At 41.9% G+C, this 22,861-nt stretch overlaps 1 protein-coding gene across 1 annotated transcript in view; it reads left to right on the top strand.

Moving 5' to 3' along the window:
- The first annotated feature begins 638 nt into the window (after window positions 1-638).
- SEC16B (SEC16 homolog B, endoplasmic reticulum export factor) overlaps window positions 639-22,861 on the top strand; it is an 87,163-nt gene continuing 64,940 nt past the window's right edge. The window contains exons 1-6 of the mRNA XM_056844704.1: window positions 639-768; window positions 9,919-10,240; window positions 11,740-11,831; window positions 19,256-19,376; window positions 21,573-21,723; window positions 22,556-22,703. Coding sequence (XP_056700682.1) covers window positions 639-768; window positions 9,919-10,240; window positions 11,740-11,831; window positions 19,256-19,376; window positions 21,573-21,723; window positions 22,556-22,703 — 964 coding nt within the window. The remainder of the gene's footprint in view (window positions 769-9,918; window positions 10,241-11,739; window positions 11,832-19,255; window positions 19,377-21,572; window positions 21,724-22,555; window positions 22,704-22,861) is intronic.

The following is a 22,861-nucleotide window of genomic DNA, read 5'->3' on the forward strand; positions in this document are numbered from 1 at the left end:
TTTTAAATAAATAAGTGATTTAGTTAGTCTGGAGATCAGTTGTAATTCTGGGAGATCTCCACACCCCACCTGGAGGTTGGCAACCCTAAAGTTCCCAACCCGGAGTTGGCAACCCTAACTGCGGTCAATCGCAGCTATTTCAAAAAACCTTTTGACTTTCTGGACGAGTCCCACTGCAAACGAACCATCAGGACAGTTTAATGATGAATGGCAACCATTTTACAACTATCTTCTACTTAGTTTATATATAAATATATGTAACTGGATAGCATATGAGTATGGTAATAAATGTTTAAAGTGACTTAACCCACACGCAGCAAAAAAAAATAATACACCCAGTAGAAGGATTTTTTAAGTGTTTTATGAACTTACTAGATTGATAAGATTTCTTTTTTTATTATTATCTCTGTGTTTATGTATATTACTTAAGTCTATTGCAGACGGATTCCTTTTCCCCTTTTTTTCCTTTTTGTATCCCACAATTTCAAAATAAAAAAAACAAAATAACAACAACAACAAAAACACCTTTTAAAAATGGCATTTGTATAGTTGCATGCCTGGGGTAATTGGAGAGAGCTGCCACGGTCTTAAGATAGCTGCCTAGGTCTTAAGGAAGTCGATAAAGTTCTTTTCAGCCAATGAGCCACGCCTTTCAGCGCCGAAATGACCCTCTCAACGTGGCGACGTCACGCCGTTCTGCCCTTTCCCTCACTCTGTGCTTCAAGAAGGCTTCCGGCAAGGCGCAACAGCCGCTGCTCAAAGGTTCCGGCGAGCTGACGTGGCAGAGGGGAGAGGAGCCGCGATGCTAACGAGCCAGAGAGAGGCGGCGTTGGTTGGCCTGATGGGGTGCAGTAACTCGATTTCCTAGTATTAATAGAAAAGCAGCATGCCTTCATTAAACTGGAGAACAAGGGCAACGCATTTTCAAGGTTGCAAAGTTTGCTTTGGAAGAAGAGACAGCAAAAATGAGTAAGAAAAAACTTTGTTTTAATAAAACATAAGTAGAAAAGAGCAAGAGTCCAGTAGCACCTTCAAGACTAGCAAAAATATTTTCTGGCAGGAAAGCTCCTACCCTGCCAGAAAATATTTTTGTTAGTCTTGAAGGTGCTACTGGACTCTTGCCCTTTTCTACTACTCCATGAATTCAGTTACACATTATTATTTGCTGCTTTTCTCCAGGAAATCTGCTCTCAAGATGATCTGTTTCAGGTATCTGAAGAAGTGAGCCGTGGTTCACGAAAGCTCATACCCTACCAGAAAATATTTTTGTTAGTCTTTAAGGTGCTCCTGGACTCTTGCTCTTTTCTACTACTGCAGACAGACTAACACGGCCACCCACTGTGAATTATCTTAATAAAACATAAGTTAGAGAATCTCACAGTTCTTTTTTGGGGGGGGGGATCCCTTGGTTTTAATGACCCTCTTGTTCCTTTTATTTATTTTTGTTGGGCTGTTTATGTATTGTTAAGATCATTTTGTAGAGTGGTTTGCATTTTGTTTCAGGTGCGTCCCGAGCAGCTGAGCCGCTTTGAAACGAGGGGATGTTTTGCTCGAAAGTTGCAAATCCATCTGTCTGGTGGTTTGTGAGTGATTAAATACAGAAGAGGCATTAACAGAAGCAATGAAGAACGGTTGTTAAAATAGTCAAATTAGTTAACTTGGACAAAGATAAAAACTGGATACTACACTTTGTAATTGGATTGGTGAAATGTCTGGGCTGGGAGGACAAATTCAGATCTGGAGCAACTTCAGCTCTTGACTAGCCACTCCACGTGGCTTTAGAAGAGTTTCTAATTTCTATATTAGAAAGAGGGCTTCTTGCCTGCTTAGTTTTAAACCTTTTGTTGGATCTGTATGACCCAATAGCTGTGTCTGTATAATGTGTTAGATGTAATTTTAAACTTCAGACACTAGCAGTAATAATAAATTTGGTTCTTGGAGCTTTTAAAATCTGAACACAAAACTCCTAGCAAACAACAAAAGAGTAGGGTTGCCAGGTCCGGGTTGGGAAAAACTTGGAGATTTTGGGGGTGGAGTTTGAGGAGGGCGAGGTTTGGGGAGGGGGGGGACTTCAATGCCATAGAGTCCAATAGCCAAATCAGACATTTTCTCCAGGGGAACTGATCTCTATCACCTGGAGATCAGTTGTAATAGCAGGAGATCTCCAGCCACCATCTGGAAGCTGGCAACCCTAATGAAGAGCAGGATTTTCTCTGCATCTATGGGCTGAATGAGGCATGGTGGTGGGATATGTGTGATTAGATTGCTTGCAGGGTTTTTTTGCATGTTACAGTTTGATTTTGATTGGGTCCCTAAAACAGGGAGCTGTGAGGCTAACACTGATATAAGTCACTTGCTGTTTCCCTTTATGGATCAAATAGTACCTCAAGGGAGACAGTGTGCAAGGGGGAAGGGACTGTCTCCACCAGCGCTAGGGCTGCCAATCTCTAGGTGGTGAATGGAGATTTCCTGGGATTACAACTGAACTCCAGGTGATAGGGATCAGTTCTCCTGGAGAAAATGGCCACTTTGGAAGCTGGAATCAATGGCATTATACCAGGGCCGTCTTAACAGCATTATGGGCCCTTGGGCAAACCAGTGTGCTGGGGCCCCTACAACAACCACTCACACGAATAAAAAGTAAATGGTCGATAATATTAAACATATATGTATTTTATTGGCACTTCAACAAAACTGGTGTTAAAACATTAAAAACATGCTGTACAGCAGCAACTAATCAACATGATAAACATTTGAACAATATACAAGGCTTGAAAAACACAATAATACTCAGTAAGCCACACAGATTGGAGTATGAAATTACTATGAACTTCTTATTATAACAAGCATTTGCGGCATTTCTTTTCAGAGAATTGCTTTATTATTGGCTTGAAGTCAATGGTCTTCAGGATGTCATTTTCCATGAGTGAAAGCCAGTTCAAACGATGCTGCCCCATTGTGCTACGAAGCAGGTTTTTTATAAGTTTCAGTCTTTAAAACGAACGTTCTCCTGTACAGTTGGTCACCATCATGCACATAAACACTCTGAGTGCAATTTCAATATTCAGGAATACAGATTTCAAATTGTCCGAAATTATTTTTCTGTACAGTGCAGGGAGAGTCGCACAATTTTCATCAAGAGCCATGTAGTGCTTGAGATGCTCACATTCATTTAAAAGGTCATCATAATTCAGGTGTTTGTGGTACATATTAGCTAGATGTTCACACTTTTTCTTTAGTGCATCAGAAGCAATGGTTTTCAATTCACTGAAGAAAGAAAACAGATTTCCAATCTGTGAATAAGCCTGTGCACGTTTTGCCAGTTCAAAGATTAGAGTGTCCAGAATAGGGAGGAAAGTTTCCATCCTGAACTTTTCGGTTTTACTGAGAAGTACCTCTTCTGATCCATCATATCTACTAAGACGAACACTTCGTTTTTGTTCCTGTTTTTTCCCATCACTGTAATCTGTATCTGGACATATATTCCTGGCTTTGAATTCATATTCACTAAACTTGTCTCTAGTTTCCAGAAGATAGGTTTTCATAGACTCAAAAAGATTCGTAGCAACAAGGATGTTCACATCCTTCGATTGCAGGACCTTGCTTGTTTTGTTCATTCTTTCTAGCATGTCATTCCAAAGAATTGTGAGAAAAATTGTTTCCAGGTTTTCCATTTTTTTTGCTCAATCCTTCTGCCGCTCTGCTTGTATTCACTTGCTGTTCATTGTCAGCGGATAGAGAATCCAGTGCATGTTTTATTTTCTCGAAACCCCCATACAGAGCATGAACAGCATCAAAATGTGCTGACCATCGTGTGTCAGACAGATGCTTGACCACAAAATCTTTTCCTACAGATGATGTCAATACATTCCAGCAATGAGTAGAACCAGCAAAAAATGAATACAGATGCTGAACAAAGTCAAAGAATTTTACAGTCTGTAGACAACACTCTGCTGCTTTTACTCCCACCAAGTTCAGGCTGTGTCCAGCACAGGGGACATAGATAGCAAACTCATTGAGTTGATGAATCCGTGTTTGCAATCCAGTATATCATCCAGACATATTTGAGGCATTATCGTATGAATGACCACGGCAGTTTGATAGTGGAATGTTGTTCTCATTAAGAAAATCCACAACAGTGTCTGTTAGATCCTTTGCTCCATGAGAAAAGATGGGGATGAACATCAAGAGACGTTCCACAGGCTCACAGCCTTTAATATATTAGACAGTAAATGTCAGTTGATCTGTGTGTGAGATGTCTGGAGTGGAATCTATACTTATTGAATAATACTTTGACTCTTTTACTTCTTCAAGAATAGTACAAAGAACCTGTTGTCCCATTAATTCAATAAATTCCTCACAAATATTTGCAGATAAATATGACGGATTCCCTTTTCCAGGATTTCTATACATTTTGAGATGTTCTTCCAAGAAAGGGTCAAAATCACTCAGCAGCTCTAATATACCAAAATAGTTGCCATTTTTTGCTGACCCAATAATCTGATTTTCTCCACGAAATGGCAAACCTCTGGAGGCAAGAAAGCTAATTACAGAAACCATACGTGTCCACACTTTATGCCAATATTCCTGCTCTGAGTGATGTTGCTCAAGTAATAAAGAATCTACACTTCCAGTTTCTTTATGCCTTATCAAATATGCTGTCATGCACTTTCAATGTTCTTCTCCATTTTCATGTTCTACAATAACATTGCTGTGCTTCCAGTCATTCAACCCCGATGTAGCAAAGGGAGATTCTTTCTTGGACAATAGGCGACATACGAAGCAGTACAAACGACCTTGGGATGGTGAATAGAGTAGCCATTCACGTTTTACACACTCGCCATTCCGCAGTTCACGTTTGAACACATCATTTGATAAATACCTTGCCTTCATATTCTCTACTCCAGCAGTTTTATACACTCTGCGTGAGTTTGAAAGGTTGCTATCATGATTCTGGCATGATGAGGGCCCGCTACAAATCCAGTAATCTATTGTGTTAATATCATTAATGTTCCATAGCCCCGGATCTGTGTCTTGGATTGCAAACTCCTTTACTGTAACAGATTTGGGTATTTCCTCTTGTAAAATGTCACCAGTAGCAGCAACAGGCAATGATGGTATGTCTGCTGAAATATTGGTAGCAGGAATGGATGTAGATGTGGATGCTATATCTGAAGGAATGGTATGAGTGGCTGTCGTTGCACCTGTGCTGAGCCATGATGTTAATTTTGGAAGTTTTCCTATTTTCTCCTTCTCCACTGCAGCTCTCTTCCTCTTCTGTGCTCCACTCAAACCATTACGTTTCATTTCTGCTGAAAGGGTTATTCACCTGGAAATATATATCTTAAATATTTAGTATTTAGTCCCACACCTGTCCAATGTAGGATTATATTATATAAGTGTTCTTGCAACAAGACCTAAATATTTAAACATTCTGCTTCCATAATGAACGTGTCGTTCCTTTAATTGTATGAACAGTCTTTATTCTTAATACCAACTCTCTACTGTGTGCTGATTCACAAAACTGCTGGACAAGACCTAGATCTAGCTTACTGGCATAGCTAGGGTGTCTGGCACTGATCTAGCCTCATCTATGTATAGATCTACCAGACTACATTCAACAATTTTCTCAACTTGCACAATTAAAAAACCTATTCATATATTCACAAACTATCAATACCTGGTTATTAGTACTGCATCATAAATTCATAATCTTAAATAACCACTACATGATTACCGTACAAGTGTTCAATGTTGTGATTGAATCTCAGGTTCAATCACTAATAATCTATGCATAGCCCTATACCTGGGTTCATATACAAGGTATAAATATATCCAATAATCATGTCATTGCTATTAATAGTACTACAGTAGGTCTAATGTTAGTAATGTCAACTGAGTTTAAGTGACGTAACATATACACTAAATAACGTTATACAGCATGAGATCCATACACATAGGCCTACATGCAAGTGAGATGGCACTGTGGCAGAGGTGACTGCAATACTAACCCAGGGATACTAAATCAGAGACAAATCACAATGTCCATTTGTAACATAATAACATTGCAGCAAATATTATTTTATAGTTTAGTATAGTCTAGACTACTGTGTAGTAGTAGTTATTTATGGCAAGTCACTTAACATACACAGATTAGCATAGGGCCCCTGCATGGAAGTCCCTCCCTCCACAAACCCCGCACTTCTCTGGCTCCACCCATAAAATCTCCAGGTATTTCCCAACCCTGAGCTGGCAACCCTAACCAGCGCTATAGTCCTGATCCCTGATCTGGGAGAGCTCAGCTTGAATCCTGGCTCTGTAGGGATGCTCACAGAAGACCTTGGGCTAGTCATCTCTCTCCCTCTCTCCCTCTCCCTCCCCCTCCCCCCCCCCCATATCTGCCATAAGACGACAATTAGATTACAGGGCTGTTGCATGAATTGTTGCAGAAAAATAATAGCATACAAACATAAGAAAACCCATGCTGGATCAGACCAAGGTCCATCAAGTCCAGCAGTCTGTTCACACAGTGGCCAACCAGGTGCCTCTAGGAAGCCCACAAACACAACGACTGCCGCAGCATTATTTTGCCTGTGTTCCATGGCACCTAATATATCAGGCGTGCTCCTCTGATTCTGGAGAGCCTTTCTAGCATATTCCTAGTTTGACCTTTAATTTCATTGGACAGAGATGGGCAAGTTTGGGAAGTTCTTAAGAACATAAGAAGACCCTTGCTGGACCAGACCAGTGGTCCATCTAGTCCAGCATCCTGTTTCGCACAGTGGTCAACCAGTGACTATGAAGGGCCAACAACAGCTTACAGAAGCCATCACCTGATGCTGTCTCCTAGCATTGGTATCCATAAGTCTGCTGCCTCTGAATGTGGAGGTTCCCTTTAATCACCTTGACTAGTACTTGCTGATTGACCTATACTCCTCCATTAATCAAAGTCCCTTTTTAAGCAATCTATGGCGGTGGCCGTCATTACATCCTTGGGCAATGAGTCCCAGATTTCAGTCACTGAGTACAGAAGTCCTTCCTTTGGTCTCCCCTGAATCTATTGTTTTCTGAGCAAGACCACTAATGGTGCAATCCTAAACATAGTTACACACTTTGCAATCCATTGAAACCGATGGATTTAGAAGGGGTAATTCTTTGCCTTGCACTGTATAAGTGAAATGGTTGCAGAGAGAACTCTGAAAAGGTGGTGTCCGTTCTCAGCTCTGCTGCTGAACAGTTTACTCCCAGGGACTGGGGTTTTAAACCCTCTATGTCCCAGGCTATCTGTATTTTAAGCATCTTTGACCGTTCAGTTGTTTTCTTTTTAAATTTTAATTTTGGTCAATGGTTCACTCTCTTTCCTGCAAGCAGCCACCAGGGGGTTTGTCCTCAAGCAAGGAAGGCGAATTGTCCTTTGCCCTGCTCTGTTAGTGCTATAGGGTAGGCTGAGACTTTGGCACAGGGAAAAGCAGGGAGCGTTGACCTAGAATATGCTGATTATTAGCCGGGCAGCAACCGATGTGGCAGGTGGACTTTGAAAGCAGCCTTTGGGGACAGGCACAGCTACGGCTGGGCTGAAAGAGCTGAAGCAGGTGGTCTCATTTCAACAGGTGTGTGTGTGTGTGTATGTGTTGTTGGGGATATTGTGGCTCGCCCAGCGTGTTCTAGATTAATACCGGAGCACTGGAGGATTTAATTTGAGACCCCCTGTTTTGCTTGTTTAAACATGTGGGGGTGAAACTGATTGAAATACACACAGATGGTGAAATTTTGGAGGCAGGTTTTGAATCAATAAAATCTGTCAGTGCCGCTTCACAACTTGTTTGGCAAAGATAAGGGACTGTAGGTGTGTCTTCTTTAAAAGGTGGGCTCAGACAGGTAGAAAGATCTACAATTAAAATACTTGCAAATGGCTATTTTTAAAAAGCATGCTGTTTAGGAGATCTTTGCAGCTGTGTTTGGAATATAGTGCTGCAGTAAGTTAAGAGCTCAAGCTGTGAGCCGGAAAATCTGCTCTGCTTCAGTCAGTCTGCTTCATCCAATAGTGCTCGTTTGCCTTACAAAGCTGTTGTAAGGAATTGAGATAAAGTATCTGAAGTTGTCTGACCTCCTAGGAAAAGTGCTCTGTCATAATAATGATATTCATCATCACTATTCTTAATAATCTTGGTGCAAATGGTTTGAATCTGTTATGGGCAAAACGTTCTGTACATTGTACCAGCATATCAAAATTTTGCTACCAAGACTTCACACTCAAAATAAAGCAAAGAAAGCAATGTTTGTAGATCGCTATATTTTTCACCAATTAGTTTAGCTTTGTGTAGTCATTTGCAAGTTAATATTTGAATTTTTGAAGAAGGTGGAACATCTGGGCAAGAAGAGGTCTCAGAACAGGTCTCAGTCAGTGAAGAATGGGAGCCTCATGTGGCAGGGGAATTTTCTTGCAGGCTTTCCATGCTAACCAGTGTGGTGTAGTGGTTAAGAGTGGAGGACTCTCATCTGGAGAACTGGGTATGATCCCCCACTCCTCCACATGAGCGGCAGACTCTAATCTGGTGAACTGGGTTGGTTTCCCCACTCTACACATAAAGCCAGCTGGGTGACCTTGGGCTAATAGTTCTCTCCGAACTCTCTCAGCCCCACCTACCTCATAAGGTGTCAGTTGTGGGGAGGAGGGAAGGAGATTGTAAGTTGGTTTGATTCTCCTTAAAAGGTAGAGAAAGTTGGCGTATAAAAACCAACTCTTTTTCTTCTTCTTATATGAAATGCTGCCACCCTCCACCTGGGTACAGCATGACACTTGAGGGTGAGCAATAGACAACAGGCTGTAGTGGACAGTGTCTAGTTCAAAATAAAACAGAAGTCCAGTGGTACCTTAAAGACTAATAACTTTTACCTCAAAGTAGAAGTATCTGTCATGGTCAGTAATCAAGGTTCCATTCCAGCATAAACTTGGTGAATATAGCAGTGTAGTAAGTTAAGAGGCTATGATGTGAGCCAGCAAGGCTCTTCAGCTCAGATCCTACTTCAGTTAGGAATAAATTCTATTAGTCTTTAAAGGGCCACCAAACTTCTGTTTTATTTTGCTGTTATGGATTAGCCTGGCCACCCATCTGGAATTGTCTAATAAGCTAAGGCTCCAGGATGCGTTACAACCCCCCCACCCCCAGCAAGGAGCCTCGTGGCGCAAACTGGTAAGCTGCACTACTGCAGTCCAAGCTCTGCTCACGACCCAAGTTCGATCCCGACCGAAGTTGGTTTCAGGTAGCCGGCTCAAGGTTGACTCAGCCTTCCATCCTTCTGAGGTTGGTCAAATGAGTACCCAGCTTGCTGGGGGTAAAGGGAAGGTGACTGGGGAAGGCACTGGCAAACCACCCTGTAAACAAAGTCTGCCTAGGAAACGTTGGGATGTGATGTCACCCCATGGGTCAGGAATGACTTGCTGCTTGCACAGGGGACCTTTACCTTTTACCCTCCCAGCAGGGAGCAAAAAGGAGTGGTTCGGGCGATTTGAAGACGGCTCTGAAAAAAGGGAAAGCTTGAGGAATGGATGCTGCTTTGCAACTTGTGCTACCTGTCATTGTGCCTGCTTGCTTCCTGCATGTTCAGCTTGTATAAATACAACAAAACAGTCATCTACATTTCCTGTCCTCATTGTCTCTTAAGAAAACTTATCCACAAGGAAAGGACAGGCGTTTTTTTATTTTAAAATTATATCCTTCCTTTCCATTTAAAATAAATGTCTAAGCTAGCCACGTGGGACAGAAGAGGGGATTCCATCCCTTTATATTGGAGCCTTTTGTAGATCCTGCTTTCAAAGCACTTCTCCACAACCATGAGGGCTAGGTACCTTGGGAGAAGTATGTGCCTGGTTTTGGAGATGGTTTTTGTATCACCTGACTACTTTTTCTTTTGCAGGAAGTAGAAGCAGTAAACCCAAGATGGATTCTTGGATTTCACCACAGCATCCTCAACCACAGGGGAGAAATATACCCCAAAAGGAAGGGCAGGGCAGAGGGCCATGGGGGGGAGTCTCCCATGGACCTCCTCCTCATTCCAGGCACCAAAATGAGAGGTTCTACCATCAGTACCATGATCCCCAGGCAGGGCCTCCACCTTGGCCAGATGCCAGAATGGAGTACTACTACCCGACCTATCACCCACAGCTCCAGGATTACGGGAGACTGAACTCCAGGGCAGAGTATTACGAAAACAGTTATCTCAACAGGCCATACTCAAGGTAAGGTTTGAGGAAGGTGACACTCAATATGCTGGTAGGAAGTTTGAAGAAAGAACAGAGCGTGCCTCCCATAAATACCTCCCTGTCCATTCTCTCTCTCTCATACAGAGGGCCGAAAGCATTCACATACCAATTATCATGCTTGTATCCCACCTAGGGTTGCCAGCTCTTAGTTGGGAAATACCTGAAGATTTTGGGTGTAGAGCCTGGGGATGGTGGAGTTTGGAGAGGGGAGGGACCTCATGCCATACAGTCCACCCTCCAAAGCAGCCATTTTGTCCAGGGGGTCTGATCTTGGTTGCCTGGAGAACAATTATAATAGTGGGAGCTCTCCTTGTGCCACTGGAGGTTGGCAACCCTAGCCTCAGCTTAAGTAGGTTGGGAGATAATTGGGCCCAGGTGTTGGTGTTCCTGAGGCTGTTCTGTGCGCTGGCCTGGATCCTCTGAGGATGTATTAGTCTCAGAGCACTGTTCTAGATCCACGGTGGGACTGCACACAGCCAGTCCTGCACCTTGCCTCCTTTGTACTACCTCAGCTGAGGCCTTCTACCATTGTCGTTTCTGCAGAGTTGGAGTGGGTCCTGGGAAGCTATGGGTCCAGGTTTGTGTCTTGCCTGGTAAAGGCCTGGTGACCATCTCAGGGGGCAATGGCAAGGCCTCCCTTGCAGGTTCTGGCAGGGTGGCCTCTGGCACTGCTGGAGCATTGTCAGCAGGTCTCTGAGACCTCCTTCGTCTCTCCGGTCCTCCTCAGCCTTGGTTCTTTGAGCTCATCTCCTGAAGACTGCAAGTTACTGGGCTGGAGCCAACGTGGTGTAGTGGCTAAGAGTGGGGGACTCTAATCTGGTGAACTGGGTTGGTTTCTCCACTCCTAAACATGAAGCCAGCTGGGTGAGCTTGGGCTAGTCACAGTCCTTTCTGAACTCTCTCAGCCTCACCTACCCCACAAGGTGAGGGGAGAGGAAGGCAAGGAGATTGTAAGCCGATTTGATTCTCCTTAAATGCGGAGAAAAATTGGCATATAAAAACTCCTTCTCTTCCTCCTCCTCCTCCACTCCTTGAGTCTCCCAGTTCACATCTAGCTGGGCCCACACACTACTGCTTGCCTCAACAGTCTCCTTCAATCCTCCTCCTATCCTCTAATTAGGATTGTCATGATTTTTTATCCTGTCTGTCCAGCCATTTGCTGCATCAATGAACCAAAGCTATCAGGACGTCAAAGATTTTGAGAACCTAATATAATCCTAGGTATCTAGTCGTATCATTTTAAACACAGAGCTGGGGAAAGGGCCATTTTAATGACCAAATGCTAATTATAACCTCTGCATAGTGATTTTATGCCAAACCCTTTGGATTTTCTTTTCATTTGGCCTTGATTCTAGAATTGTTTCTGATGCTGCCAACTTTCCTTCTGTATCCTCACCTGGCCAAAACATATAAACCCATTATAGCAGATTCCTCTACTCTCCTTTCTGCTTACTCCTTTCTGGGTTACATTTCAGGCAAGGTTATGAAGATCAGTATTGGAGCCCTGTAGAAGATTATTCCTATGGAGATTATCCGAGATACCCCCAAGCACTGCAGGTTGACAGAGGTACTACCGTCTCCATAGAAACAAAACCAATTTACAAAATGTTTGTGGTAGCTGACTTAAACAGGCTTTGGGGAATGTGAATGATTTCAAATAATAGGTGTGCGTTTACGTATCCATCTAGAAAATGTCAAATGTTATCCTCATCCCAATCTGAATGTATATTTCATACTTCTAAAGCAGTGATGGCGTACCTTTTAGAGACCGAGTGCCCAAACTGCAACCCAAAACCCACTTATTCATCGTAAAGTGCCAACACGGCAATTTAACCTGAATACTGAGGTTTTAGTTTAGAAAAGACAACTCATACGTTAACATCTTATGCTCACAAGCATAAAATGATCCAAACAAAGTAAGGAAAGCAATCCCAAGTGCTTTCATTAATTTAAAATTATTTGGCAGAGAATTCCACACTTTAAGGATTTCATTTTCAGAACTAACTGTACTATCCTTTGTCATCCATAAAATTAAATCATGGCAATGACTGACAAACACCATTTTCCCCATCTGCATTCTCAAAACTCTGCAGGGGGGCTTATTGTTGAGTTGTGCATCTGAGTGGCAAGTCCAAGGCAAAACCTCCCATTCACAAATGGACAACAACCCCCCCCCCCAATGCAGTTTTGAGAATCTGGATGGGGGAAATGTGCATCTGAGTGGCAAGTCCAAGGCAAAACCTCTCTTTCACAAATGGACAATAACCCCCCACCCATGCAGTTTTGAGAATCTGGATGGGGGAAATGTGCATCTGAGTGGCAAGTCCAAGGCAAAACCTCTCTTTCACAAATGGACAACAACCCCCTCCCCCATGCAGTTTTGAGAATCTGGATGGGGGAAATGTGCATCTGAGTGGCAAGTCCAAGGCTAAACCTCCCATTCACAGATAGACAACAAACCCCCTCCCCCATGCAGTTTTGAGAATCTGGATGGGGGAAATGTGCATCTGAGTGGCAAGTCCAAGCGAAAGAGCCGCCCGCCGCAAGCCTCCCGCAAGCTTCCCGTCGCCCCGCTCCGCCTCAGCAGCAGCGCCGCCGCCCCACCCAGGCGCCTCTCTGGACCCGCCGCCGCCACCGGCTGCTCATGCTCGGCCCCAAGGGCTGCCCTGCCGGCCGCCCCGCTACACCCGCCGAGTCGCCCCCGCCCCTTGACAAAGTTGGCTGCGGTGCGGCGGAAACTTGTGCCGAGGCCGCGAGGAGGGGCGGAGGAAGGGGACGGGCAGCCAAGGGGGCAGAGGAGGGGGCGGGGGCGACTCGGCGGGCGTAGCGGTGCAGCCAGCAGGGCAGCCCTCGGGGCCAAGCATAAGAGGGTGGCGGCAGGTCTGGAGTGGTGCCTGGGTGGGGCGGCGGCGCTGCTGCTGCTGCTAAGGCGGAGCGGGGCGGCGGGAGGCAGATGGCGTCGAGGCTGCGAGGAGGGGGCCGGGGATGGGCGGGGGCTCCCGGCTGCTCCACGCGTGCCCATAGAAAGGGCTCGGCGTGCCGCTTGTGGCACGCGTGCCATAGGTTCACCAACACGGTTCTAAGGGAATCGACAGTTCTGCAAAGTTTGATTCCCGCCCCCCTTTGTCTTCCCATGTTGAATTGCCCTCTGCAGACAGAGAAAGTAATGATCTGGGCCTGTGAACCTGCAACATTTAAATATTTATGTGCTTTGTGAAATCAAACAGATGATTCGCATTGCAGCTCTGCGACTTCTCTGTCAGGAGGCGCTGTGCAGTTGCCAACACAGGCTTGGGAAATTTCTGAAGATCTGAGGGCTTTGGAGAAGGGAGGGAGCGTAGTTGGGTATAATGCCATAAAATCCACCCCCCAAAGCAGTCTGGAGATCAGTTGTAATTCCAGGAGCTCTCCAGGCCCCACTTGGTTTTTGGCAGCTCTAAATTGCTGCCAGATTATTTAATTTTGAACCGTTTTCAGAGATAATGTCAGTTTATGCCCAGAATGCTTGTTGTTTTTTAATATATATAATTTTTAAATTATGTTCATAGAAGATGGATTACATTGATTCAATGTTACAACAAAAAAGAAAAATTGTAATGCTCATTTTACCCGTTACCTCCATTTTATAACCCCCCATCCCCCATCACCCCCCTTCACCGTGATCGACTCCCGTTGATTAATCTCTTAGATTTATACTTTAACTTATTTTACCCTATACTTATTTGTTTTACTTACAGCCCCTTCATCATTTTTGTAAAATCTACCTTTGCTATTTTTGCCCAATATATAAATGTTTTTTGCCATTGATTCTTAAATATTTCTATATCTTTTCCTTTCAAGCTATTTGTAATTTTATCCATTTGTATATAATAAGTCATTTTGTCTCTCCCAATCTTTCATATGAAGTTTTTTCCCCCCATTCCAGGATTTAGCAATTATCAATCGCGCTGCTGCAAAACTATACTGACAAACTGCTTTGTCTTCCTTTTAAATATCTTTTGGGAATAAACCTAACAAACAAGTTTCTGGTTTTTTCTTTATATTGCTCGGTATCATATTCCCTGTTTTCATGATTACCCTTTTCCAAACATTTTTGATTCTTCCGCACGTCCACCAGACATGGTAGAAAGTCCCTTTCTTCTCTTTACATCTCCAACATTTATCTGAAATTGTTTTATCCATCTTTGCCAATAATACTGGAATAGTATATCCTCTATAGAACATTTTATACATATTTTCTTTTATGCTACTAGCTATTGTAAATTTATATACTTTCGTCCAGAGTCTTTCCCATTATTCCATTTCTATATTATGCCCCAGATCTCTTGCCCATGATATCATTACTGTTTTCAGTCTTTCCTCTTCTGAATTATATTCTAATATTAGTTGGTACAACTTAGAAATTTGTCCTTTATTTCCCGTGTCTAATATCTTTCTTAGCTTAGTTTTTTAATCTGCGAATCCTAATATTTGATCTTTTTTGATGACATTGTTTAGTTGATAATATTTAAACCAGTTCGTTATTCCACATTCTTCCTTATTTTTTTGTTTCCATTGTTGTTTATCTTTTTGTATATATTCCCTATAAGTCTTGCTATCTTGATCCATGTTTGGTTTTCTTCTTGTAATTGCTTCTAGAGGGCATAGCCAGCCTGGAGTTTTAAATTCAAAACCTCTTTTATATCTTTTCCACACTTGTAGTAGACTAGCTCTTATAATATGGTGATTAAAATCTTTGTTTATTTTATCTTTATCATACCATAAGTATGCGCGCCACCCATATCTTAAATTAGCACCCTCCAAATCCAACAAAAGAGCCCCATGGCACAGAGTGGTAAAGCTGCAGTACTGCAGTCCAAACTCTGCTCACGACCTGAGTTCGAGCCCGACGGAAGTCTGTTTCAGTAGCCGGCTCAAGGTTGACTCAGCCTTCCATCCTTCCGAGGTCGGTCAAATGAGGACCCAGCTTGCTGGGGGTAAAGGGAAGATGACTGGGGAAGGCACTGGCAAACCACCCCGTAAACAAAGTCTGCCTAGAAAACGTCAGGATATGACGTCACCCCATGGGTCAGGAATGACTTGGTGCTTGCACAGGGGATCTTTACCTTTACCTAAATCCAACAATCTGGAATTTTCTAACAAAATCCAATCTCTTAACCAGCTAAAGCAGGCTGTTTCATAATAGTATCTTAGATCCGGGAGTGTCAAGCCTCCTCTTTCTTTACTATCCATCAGATTTCTATAGGCAATTCTATGTCTATTGTTACCCCGAATAAATCTAACCAGTTCTTTTTTCCACTGTTGAAATTTTTTTGTTCCTTTTAGAACTGGTAGATTCTGAAACAAAAACATTTTGGGCAAAACCATCATTTTAATTATTGAAATCCTGCCCAACCAGGATACTTGAACTTTTCCCCAGTTTTTTTAAATTTACTTTCATCGATTCCCAAGCTTTTATATAATTATTTTGAAATAAATTTATATTATTGTTTGTAATCCAAATAACCAAGTATTTTATTTTGTTTTCTAACCTACATCCAGCTAAAATACTTAAATTTTGTTTTTGTTTCTGGGTCATATTTTTCCCTAATATTTTAGTTTTTATCTTATTCAATCTAAATCCTGAGATGTTTCCATAAATATGGAAAATCTCCAACAATCTACTTACATTATTTAAAGCATCTGTTAATATACATACCATATCATCCACAGATGCTCTGACTTTATATTCCTGTTGACCCATTTTTATTCCTTTTATTAAATTATGTGTTCTTATTATATTATTAAGCACTTCTAAAGTTAATATAAATAAGAGAGGGGAGAGTGGGCACCCCTGTCTGGTGCCCTTTTGTATTTCTATTCTGTCAGTTTCTTCCCCGTTTATTAGTAGGGTAGCTGTTTGTTTATTATAGATACTATCTATGGCCCTCATAAATCTTTGTCCTATATTCATATAGTACAGTACTTTTTTCATAAATCCCCAATGGACATTATCGAACGTCTTTTCGGCATCCACAAATATCATAGCTAATTGCATATCAGGTTTTTGTTCTGCTAGTTCTATTATATCAATCACCATTCTCACATTTTGGTTAATTTGTCTTTCCGGAAGGAAACCTCCTTTATCTTCAGGTATCTTTTAATACCTTTTTTAATCTTTCTGCTAAGATATCTGCAAATATTTTATAGTCATTGTTAAGGAGGGATATCGGTCTATAATTTTTAACTTCTAGATTATCTGCATCTGGCTTTGGTATTAATATATTAGCTTATTTCCATGTTTCTGGAATTATGCCTTTTTCCATTACTGTGTTCATTACTTTCAGTAATAAAGGACCTAGATAATAAATAACATTTATAGTACAATGCAGTGAATCCATCTGGTCCAGGTGTTTTATTTAATTTACTTTTATTTATTGCACAAGTCACCTCTTCTAATGTAATTTCTGTTTCTAAGTTTTCCCTTATGGACTCGTTAATCCTCTTTATCTTATTTTCACTTAAGAATTTTTCTATTTTCTATTGATTAATTTCCTTTTTTTATACAAATTGGAATAAAATTCCATAAAGTTTTTTTGAATTTGTTTTGAGTCTGTTGTTATTATTCCTCCTCTTTTTATTTTTAATATTGGCTCTGATCTGTTTTTTCCTTTTAGTTGCCACGCTAACAATTTTCCTGCTTTGTTTGCATTTTCGAAAAACCTGTCTGTTAAATAATATTGCATTTTCTATCTCTGTGTTTAATAATACAGCATACTGTTGTTGTAAAGTTTTTAACTCCTTCTGCCAAATGCTCTTTTCATTTTTGTTTTTACTTCTATTTAATTGGGTTTCTTTCTGTCTTATCTCCTCTAATATTAATTTCTTAGCTTTTTCTTTTTTTCTATACCATATAGTATTTTGTTGAATCAGAACCCCTCTAATAACTGCCTTCCCTGCTTCCCATACCATAATGTCAGAGGTTTCCTTGTTAATATTATTACTTAAATAATCTTCAAAGAAGGAAGCCACGAGACTTTGACCATAAACAAGACCTAAAGGAGGGCCAGATGGAGAAAGGAGCAAATGGAGGAGCAATAGAGAAAGAAGATACAGATCTTTAGAAAATGCAAACTTTATTTTTTTTGCTCTTCTCTTTGCCTCTGGCTATTTTGCCTTTTCATATTATTAAGGAAGACTGAAGGGAGGGGGGTTAAGGGGGACTGCACTGACTGAATAAAGAATAGATGTCAATTAAGATATTATCATGGAATGTTAATGGATGCAACTGTCCTAACAAGAAAAGAAAGATTTTCCAATATTTTAAAAAATCAAAAATTGATATTTTGTGTTTGCAAGAGAAAGATATGCTAGAAAAAGATAGTAGGTTGTTACAGTATGAAAGATTGGGATATTTATTCACTGCATGTAATAGTAAAAAAACAAATGGGATGGCCTTCTATGTTGCAAAATATTTGGAACCAAATTTAATATATAAAGATGAGCAAGGAAGAATATTGATCATTACAATAAAAATACAGGGTAAAGAAATTTTATTAGTGGGAGTATATGCTCCAAATAAAAATCAATTTTTTTAATGGAATTAGAACGGATAATGGCAGAATATGGTTCTGATAAAATGATATGGATGGGGGATTTCAATGGGGTGATAGACCCAAAAATAGATAGGAATACTAAAAAAAAAGAGGGTCAAAAAGGAAGGGAAACTTTTGAGTATATTTTGTAACTTGGTATACCACGGGGATATGTTTGATACTTGGAGAGCTAAAAATTTAGAACGGAAGGGATATACCTTTTTCTCTGCAAGACACCTCTCTTCATCAAGAATAGATATGATTTGGACCTCCAAAGAATTAATAACTAATTTAGAAGTTGCAGCTATATTACCCAGAGTTCTAACAGATCATTGTCCTATTAAAATAAAGTTAAAAATCGGACCTGTGAGAAGGAGAACTTGGAAGATAAATGAAAATTTACTGAAGAGGCAAGACAGTAGAGGGATTATACAGACAGCCCAGAATGCTTGTTGAGAGGAACGGAAACTTCAGCCTCTTCCCGTTGTGTTTTGTTTTGTGCCTATGTCACAAGCATTAAGAAAATTCAAGTGAGGAAGCGTGACTATAGGGTTGCCAGGTCCCTCTTTGCCACCGGCAGGAGGTTTTTGGGCGGAGCCTTGGGAGGGCGAGGTTTGGGGAGGGGAAGGACTTCAATGCCATAGAGTCCAATGGCCAAAGCGGCCATTGTCTCCAGATGAACTGATCTCTAACGGCTGGAGATCAGTTGTAATAGCAGGAGATCTCCAGTTAGTACCTGGACGTTGGCAACCCTACATGACTACAAAGGCTTTCCCTGTCACTGCAGGCTGTAGCGACCTCTCACACATCACACTCTTCAAAGGGGAGTAAGTGCAAGACCTCCCACATGTGATTACTTTGTCTCTAATGGCCAAACTAGACAATGGCCAAACTAGCTTATTTCCAATACTGGAATGAGGTGTCTAGCTATGGAGTACAGGGCAGGGGATGGTTTTGCTCATCTGTTCACCCCTTCTGGTGTTAAAAATTAGACCCACCTAGCGTTGCCAGCCTCCAGGTGGTGGCTAGAGATGCCCTGGGATAACAACTGATCTCCAGGAGACAGAGATCAATTTACCTGGAACAAATGGCCGCTTTGGAACGCAGACTCTACGGCATTATACCCCATTGAAGTCCCTCCCCTTGCCATCCTCAAGCCCCACCTCCAAAATCTCCAGGCATTTCGCAACCAGGAGCTGGCAACCCTAGATCCACCCCCTACTTTTCACTCGATCATGATAGGCTTATGGACATCAGCTGGAGCTGTTGCTGCTAGTATCCAGTTTGGCTGTAGACATAATCCACAGCCAGGAGAATAAAAGGTGGGTCAGACTTCTTGTAATTAGCATTATAATTTTTAATTTTATGGATGGCTGCAAGTAGATTTTTTGCTTTATGTTTTTTTCTGAGTATGTAGATCCAAGGCAGAGAAATACCTATGGTGAACGTGCAGATCATTGGAATCCGGGTTATTATAGAGATTACCATCAGGAGGAAAGCAGTGGAATTGTCAGGAATAACGACACAACACCAGTTCGGTAAGGAAAACAGGAGGTGGCTTTGTCCAACAGGGAATGGTCTCATATTACTGTCGCTGTGGTGTCCTGTGGGGGTTGGCTCATGATACCTGCCCTGTGCTGCAGATAATTTTCTGCCCATTCAGTGTGTCCTTCTCTGGGGCTTTGGGTCTGTTCCAGAGTTCTTACCATCAGAGGATGTCCTGACCCGGGGGTATGCTACCTTTTACAATTAAGATCAACAAGGAGATAGTATGGAAGAGGTCCCCTTGCATAACTTAAATTATAGAATTTGACATTACTGATAATTGATGCATTGGTTATTAGTCTGTAGTTTCTGCAGCCCAAGCACTGGTTATTGCGAGTCCTTTATTAGGAAATAGCACGCACATGAAGTCTCACAATAAGTAATAAATGTGTGGAGGAGTTCCCTGCAAGATTGTGTCAGTGCACTGCATAAATCTGTGCATGATTCACAACTGAATTACTGGCCACTGTTCTCCCCTACCAGGTTGCTATTTAAGCAAGTGTGAAATAATTTAGAATTTAATAAAGGCAAGTTACCACTCATGGTTAGAAGAAAAGGTTGTCTTTAATGCATTCATTGTCATTCTCTCTAATGGACCCACAATAACTGAAAATTAAAATGTGCTCTTCTACGGCAGCATCACCAGTTAAAATTTGACCTTAATTAATCAACTAAAGCCCGATCTTGTGCCTGTTTACTTGAAAGTATGTCCAGTGAGTTCAATGAGACTTACTCCTCTGTAAGTATGTACAGCGTTGCAGCCTGTGTTAGCTAGTCTGCTGATTCAAATTTGTGACTCTGCTCTGTCCCTGTGCAATTGGGGTCACAGCAGTGGAGGGCAGGAAAGAGTAAAGACTTGGGCTTTTTATGCATGGCTAGTTAGTGTTGCAATCACTGTCGGACTGCTTTGGGGCTTCATTGGAATTATGCATGATTTTTCCGACCTTCAGAAGTCACTTCACTCCTGCCCTGCACTTTCCCTGCATTTTCAGAATGCTGTTTTACCGCGAGGTTAACATCTATGTCAAGTGGGGCTGTTTTTTCATTCAGCATGTAAACATTTAACAGACATTGGGCATCTGATGTCTGTTAAATTTTGCAGGTGCGATATGCCACCAGAAAACCAATTTGTACTGAGCTTCTCTCAAAGACCCCAGCAGAAAGTGTGAAACTGAATTATGAATCTTTCCCCAGATTCTCTCATTTCATATCTCTCTTGCCCATGGCAGTTTTGGAAGAGTCTCTGTACATTTAAAAGTTTGCAATCTTCTTCTGCAATGGCCAAAACTATCTTCTTCTATACATTGTTTCCCTCATAGTTCTTTGCATTGTTAGTTCTTAATTGACCCTTTCTGTTATTTTTAAGTACTACAAAATGCCCTCCTTAAAAATTCTTGTACCATTGTGTCATTTGCCTCCCCCGCTCAGTCTTCAACTTAATTTTATCATAAGCTATAAATATACTGAGTTCCACAAGATGCTTAATCTTGAAGATATTGTATAATTCCCTTGATTTAAAATTTTGTTCGAACTTTATCCTGGTAAAGTCATAGCAGTTTTGGATTAACTTTTGTCCCCCCAAACTGAGATAAAAGTACTAGAGAGAATGGGATTAATTCCTTAATCAAAAGCACACATCATCTGTATTTTGAGAAATCCACTACTGTAAGAAGTTTCATAGTTTAGTGAACAGGATGCATGCTTTGGAACTCATAACTTTCTCAGGAGAAGTGATTGTCTTGCTCCCATGAAGACACTCACCAGAATACACCTGTACTGTATTTCCTACAGTGCTACGTCTGGAATATAGAAGAATCTGCCTTATACTGTTTGACTTGTTCTCCCAAGATCTGTATTGTCTGTTCTGACTGCCCGTGTTCCTCCAGGGTCTCAGGCCGTTGTTCACATTACTATTATCCAATCCATTTAACTGGAGCTGCTGGGAATTGAACCTGGCACCTTCTACATCCGGAGCAAATACTCTGCCACTGAGCTACAGCCCCATCCCATTGCTAAGAATGGCTTCAGATATTTTGTTACAGACGAAAGAGCTGGTAGGCATGAAATCAGCTCTTCCTGCTTCTGTTCTTTGGGTCAAAGTGTGAACTCACCATGAAGACACACCAGCCAGTGTTCCGTTAAAATAAAGATTTTAAGCAGTATTTTTTTCTGGCATTTTTCTTCCCCAGATCTAAGAAGCAGGAGTCCTACGAAGACAGGTATGGTGGACAGGAAGACAACTCCTATGATATCAGTTATGGCCCTCCTGTGCAACGAGGATGGATTCCGAATGAATTGCAAGGGAGCTTCCCGGAGAATCTTGGTGCTCCAGTACATGAGGTACCTACTCTTCTTCCCTCATCCCAGCTAGCTCTGCATCAGCTTTTAACAGGCCAGCCAGCCTTGGGAATAATGTCCATAATACCCAACGAATGGACAGGTCCTAGGAATATTCTCTCTCTCCCTCTCTCCCTCTCCATCTCATCCCATCTCATCTCATCTCATCCCAAACTTCTGATACACCCTCCCCGGCAGAACCAGGCTCAGGGCGAGTTACAACATTAAAATAATACATAATCATAGTAATCTAAAAATCTTTAAAACTATAAATCAGCAGGTTAAAAACACAAACCTAACAACAGATGGCGCTAAAAACCAGCCCGTCGATAAGGCGTGTACAGACCAGCCCCCTAGTTCAAACAAAAAGGAGGGGAAGGGGGAAAGGTGGGAAGGCCATTACTGATGACATTGGCGGCTGCTCTCAATCATGGGCCTGGTGGAATAGCTCTGTTTTGCGGGCCCTGCAGAACTCTTTCAAGTCCCACAGGGTCCTGATGTTGCCAGGAAGAGCATTCCATCAGGTCGGAGCCAGGGCCAAAAAGGCCCTGACTCTTGAGGACAGCCGCACACTCTTGAACTTTACGTTGTTATCCTCTCCTCCATTTTATCCTCTCAAACACCCTGTAGAATAGATTAGGCTGAGAGTGAACTATAGGCCCGAGGTTACCCAGTAAGTTTCCATGGAAGAGTGGGGATTCAACTCTGGGTCTCCCAGATCCTAGTCTGATACTCAAATCACGATACCAAGCTGCAATTAATTTTGCTCTTCTTTATGCCGTTCCTATTGCACCTTCTCCCATCTTTTTGTTCTGCTTCCTTTCCCCTCCGGTAGGTTCCAGTGCTTGAAGAACCAAGCCTGCTTCAGCAGTACAAAGACTCTGGCCTCAGTTCCAGCACTTATGAGCTAAGCCAGTACATCTATGAGGCTTCCAATCCATATGAAGCCGCTCCCTCCAAGGATTGGAGTCCTGTTCAAACAGGTGTGTTGTTTGATGGCATCAGTAGCGAAGGCGAGGCCTACTGTTCAGGGCAGAATGCTTGCCAAGACCCCAAGATCAGCAAAGGGCCCATGGTTCTCAATTGGTAAGGAGTACCCAAGAAAATTAGGGCAGAATCCAGGTCAAGGCAGCTGAAAAAC

This window comes from Euleptes europaea, chromosome 2, assembly GCF_029931775.1.
Source record: "Euleptes europaea isolate rEulEur1 chromosome 2, rEulEur1.hap1, whole genome shotgun sequence".
Classification (NCBI taxonomy): Eukaryota; Metazoa; Chordata; class Lepidosauria; order Squamata; family Sphaerodactylidae; genus Euleptes; species Euleptes europaea.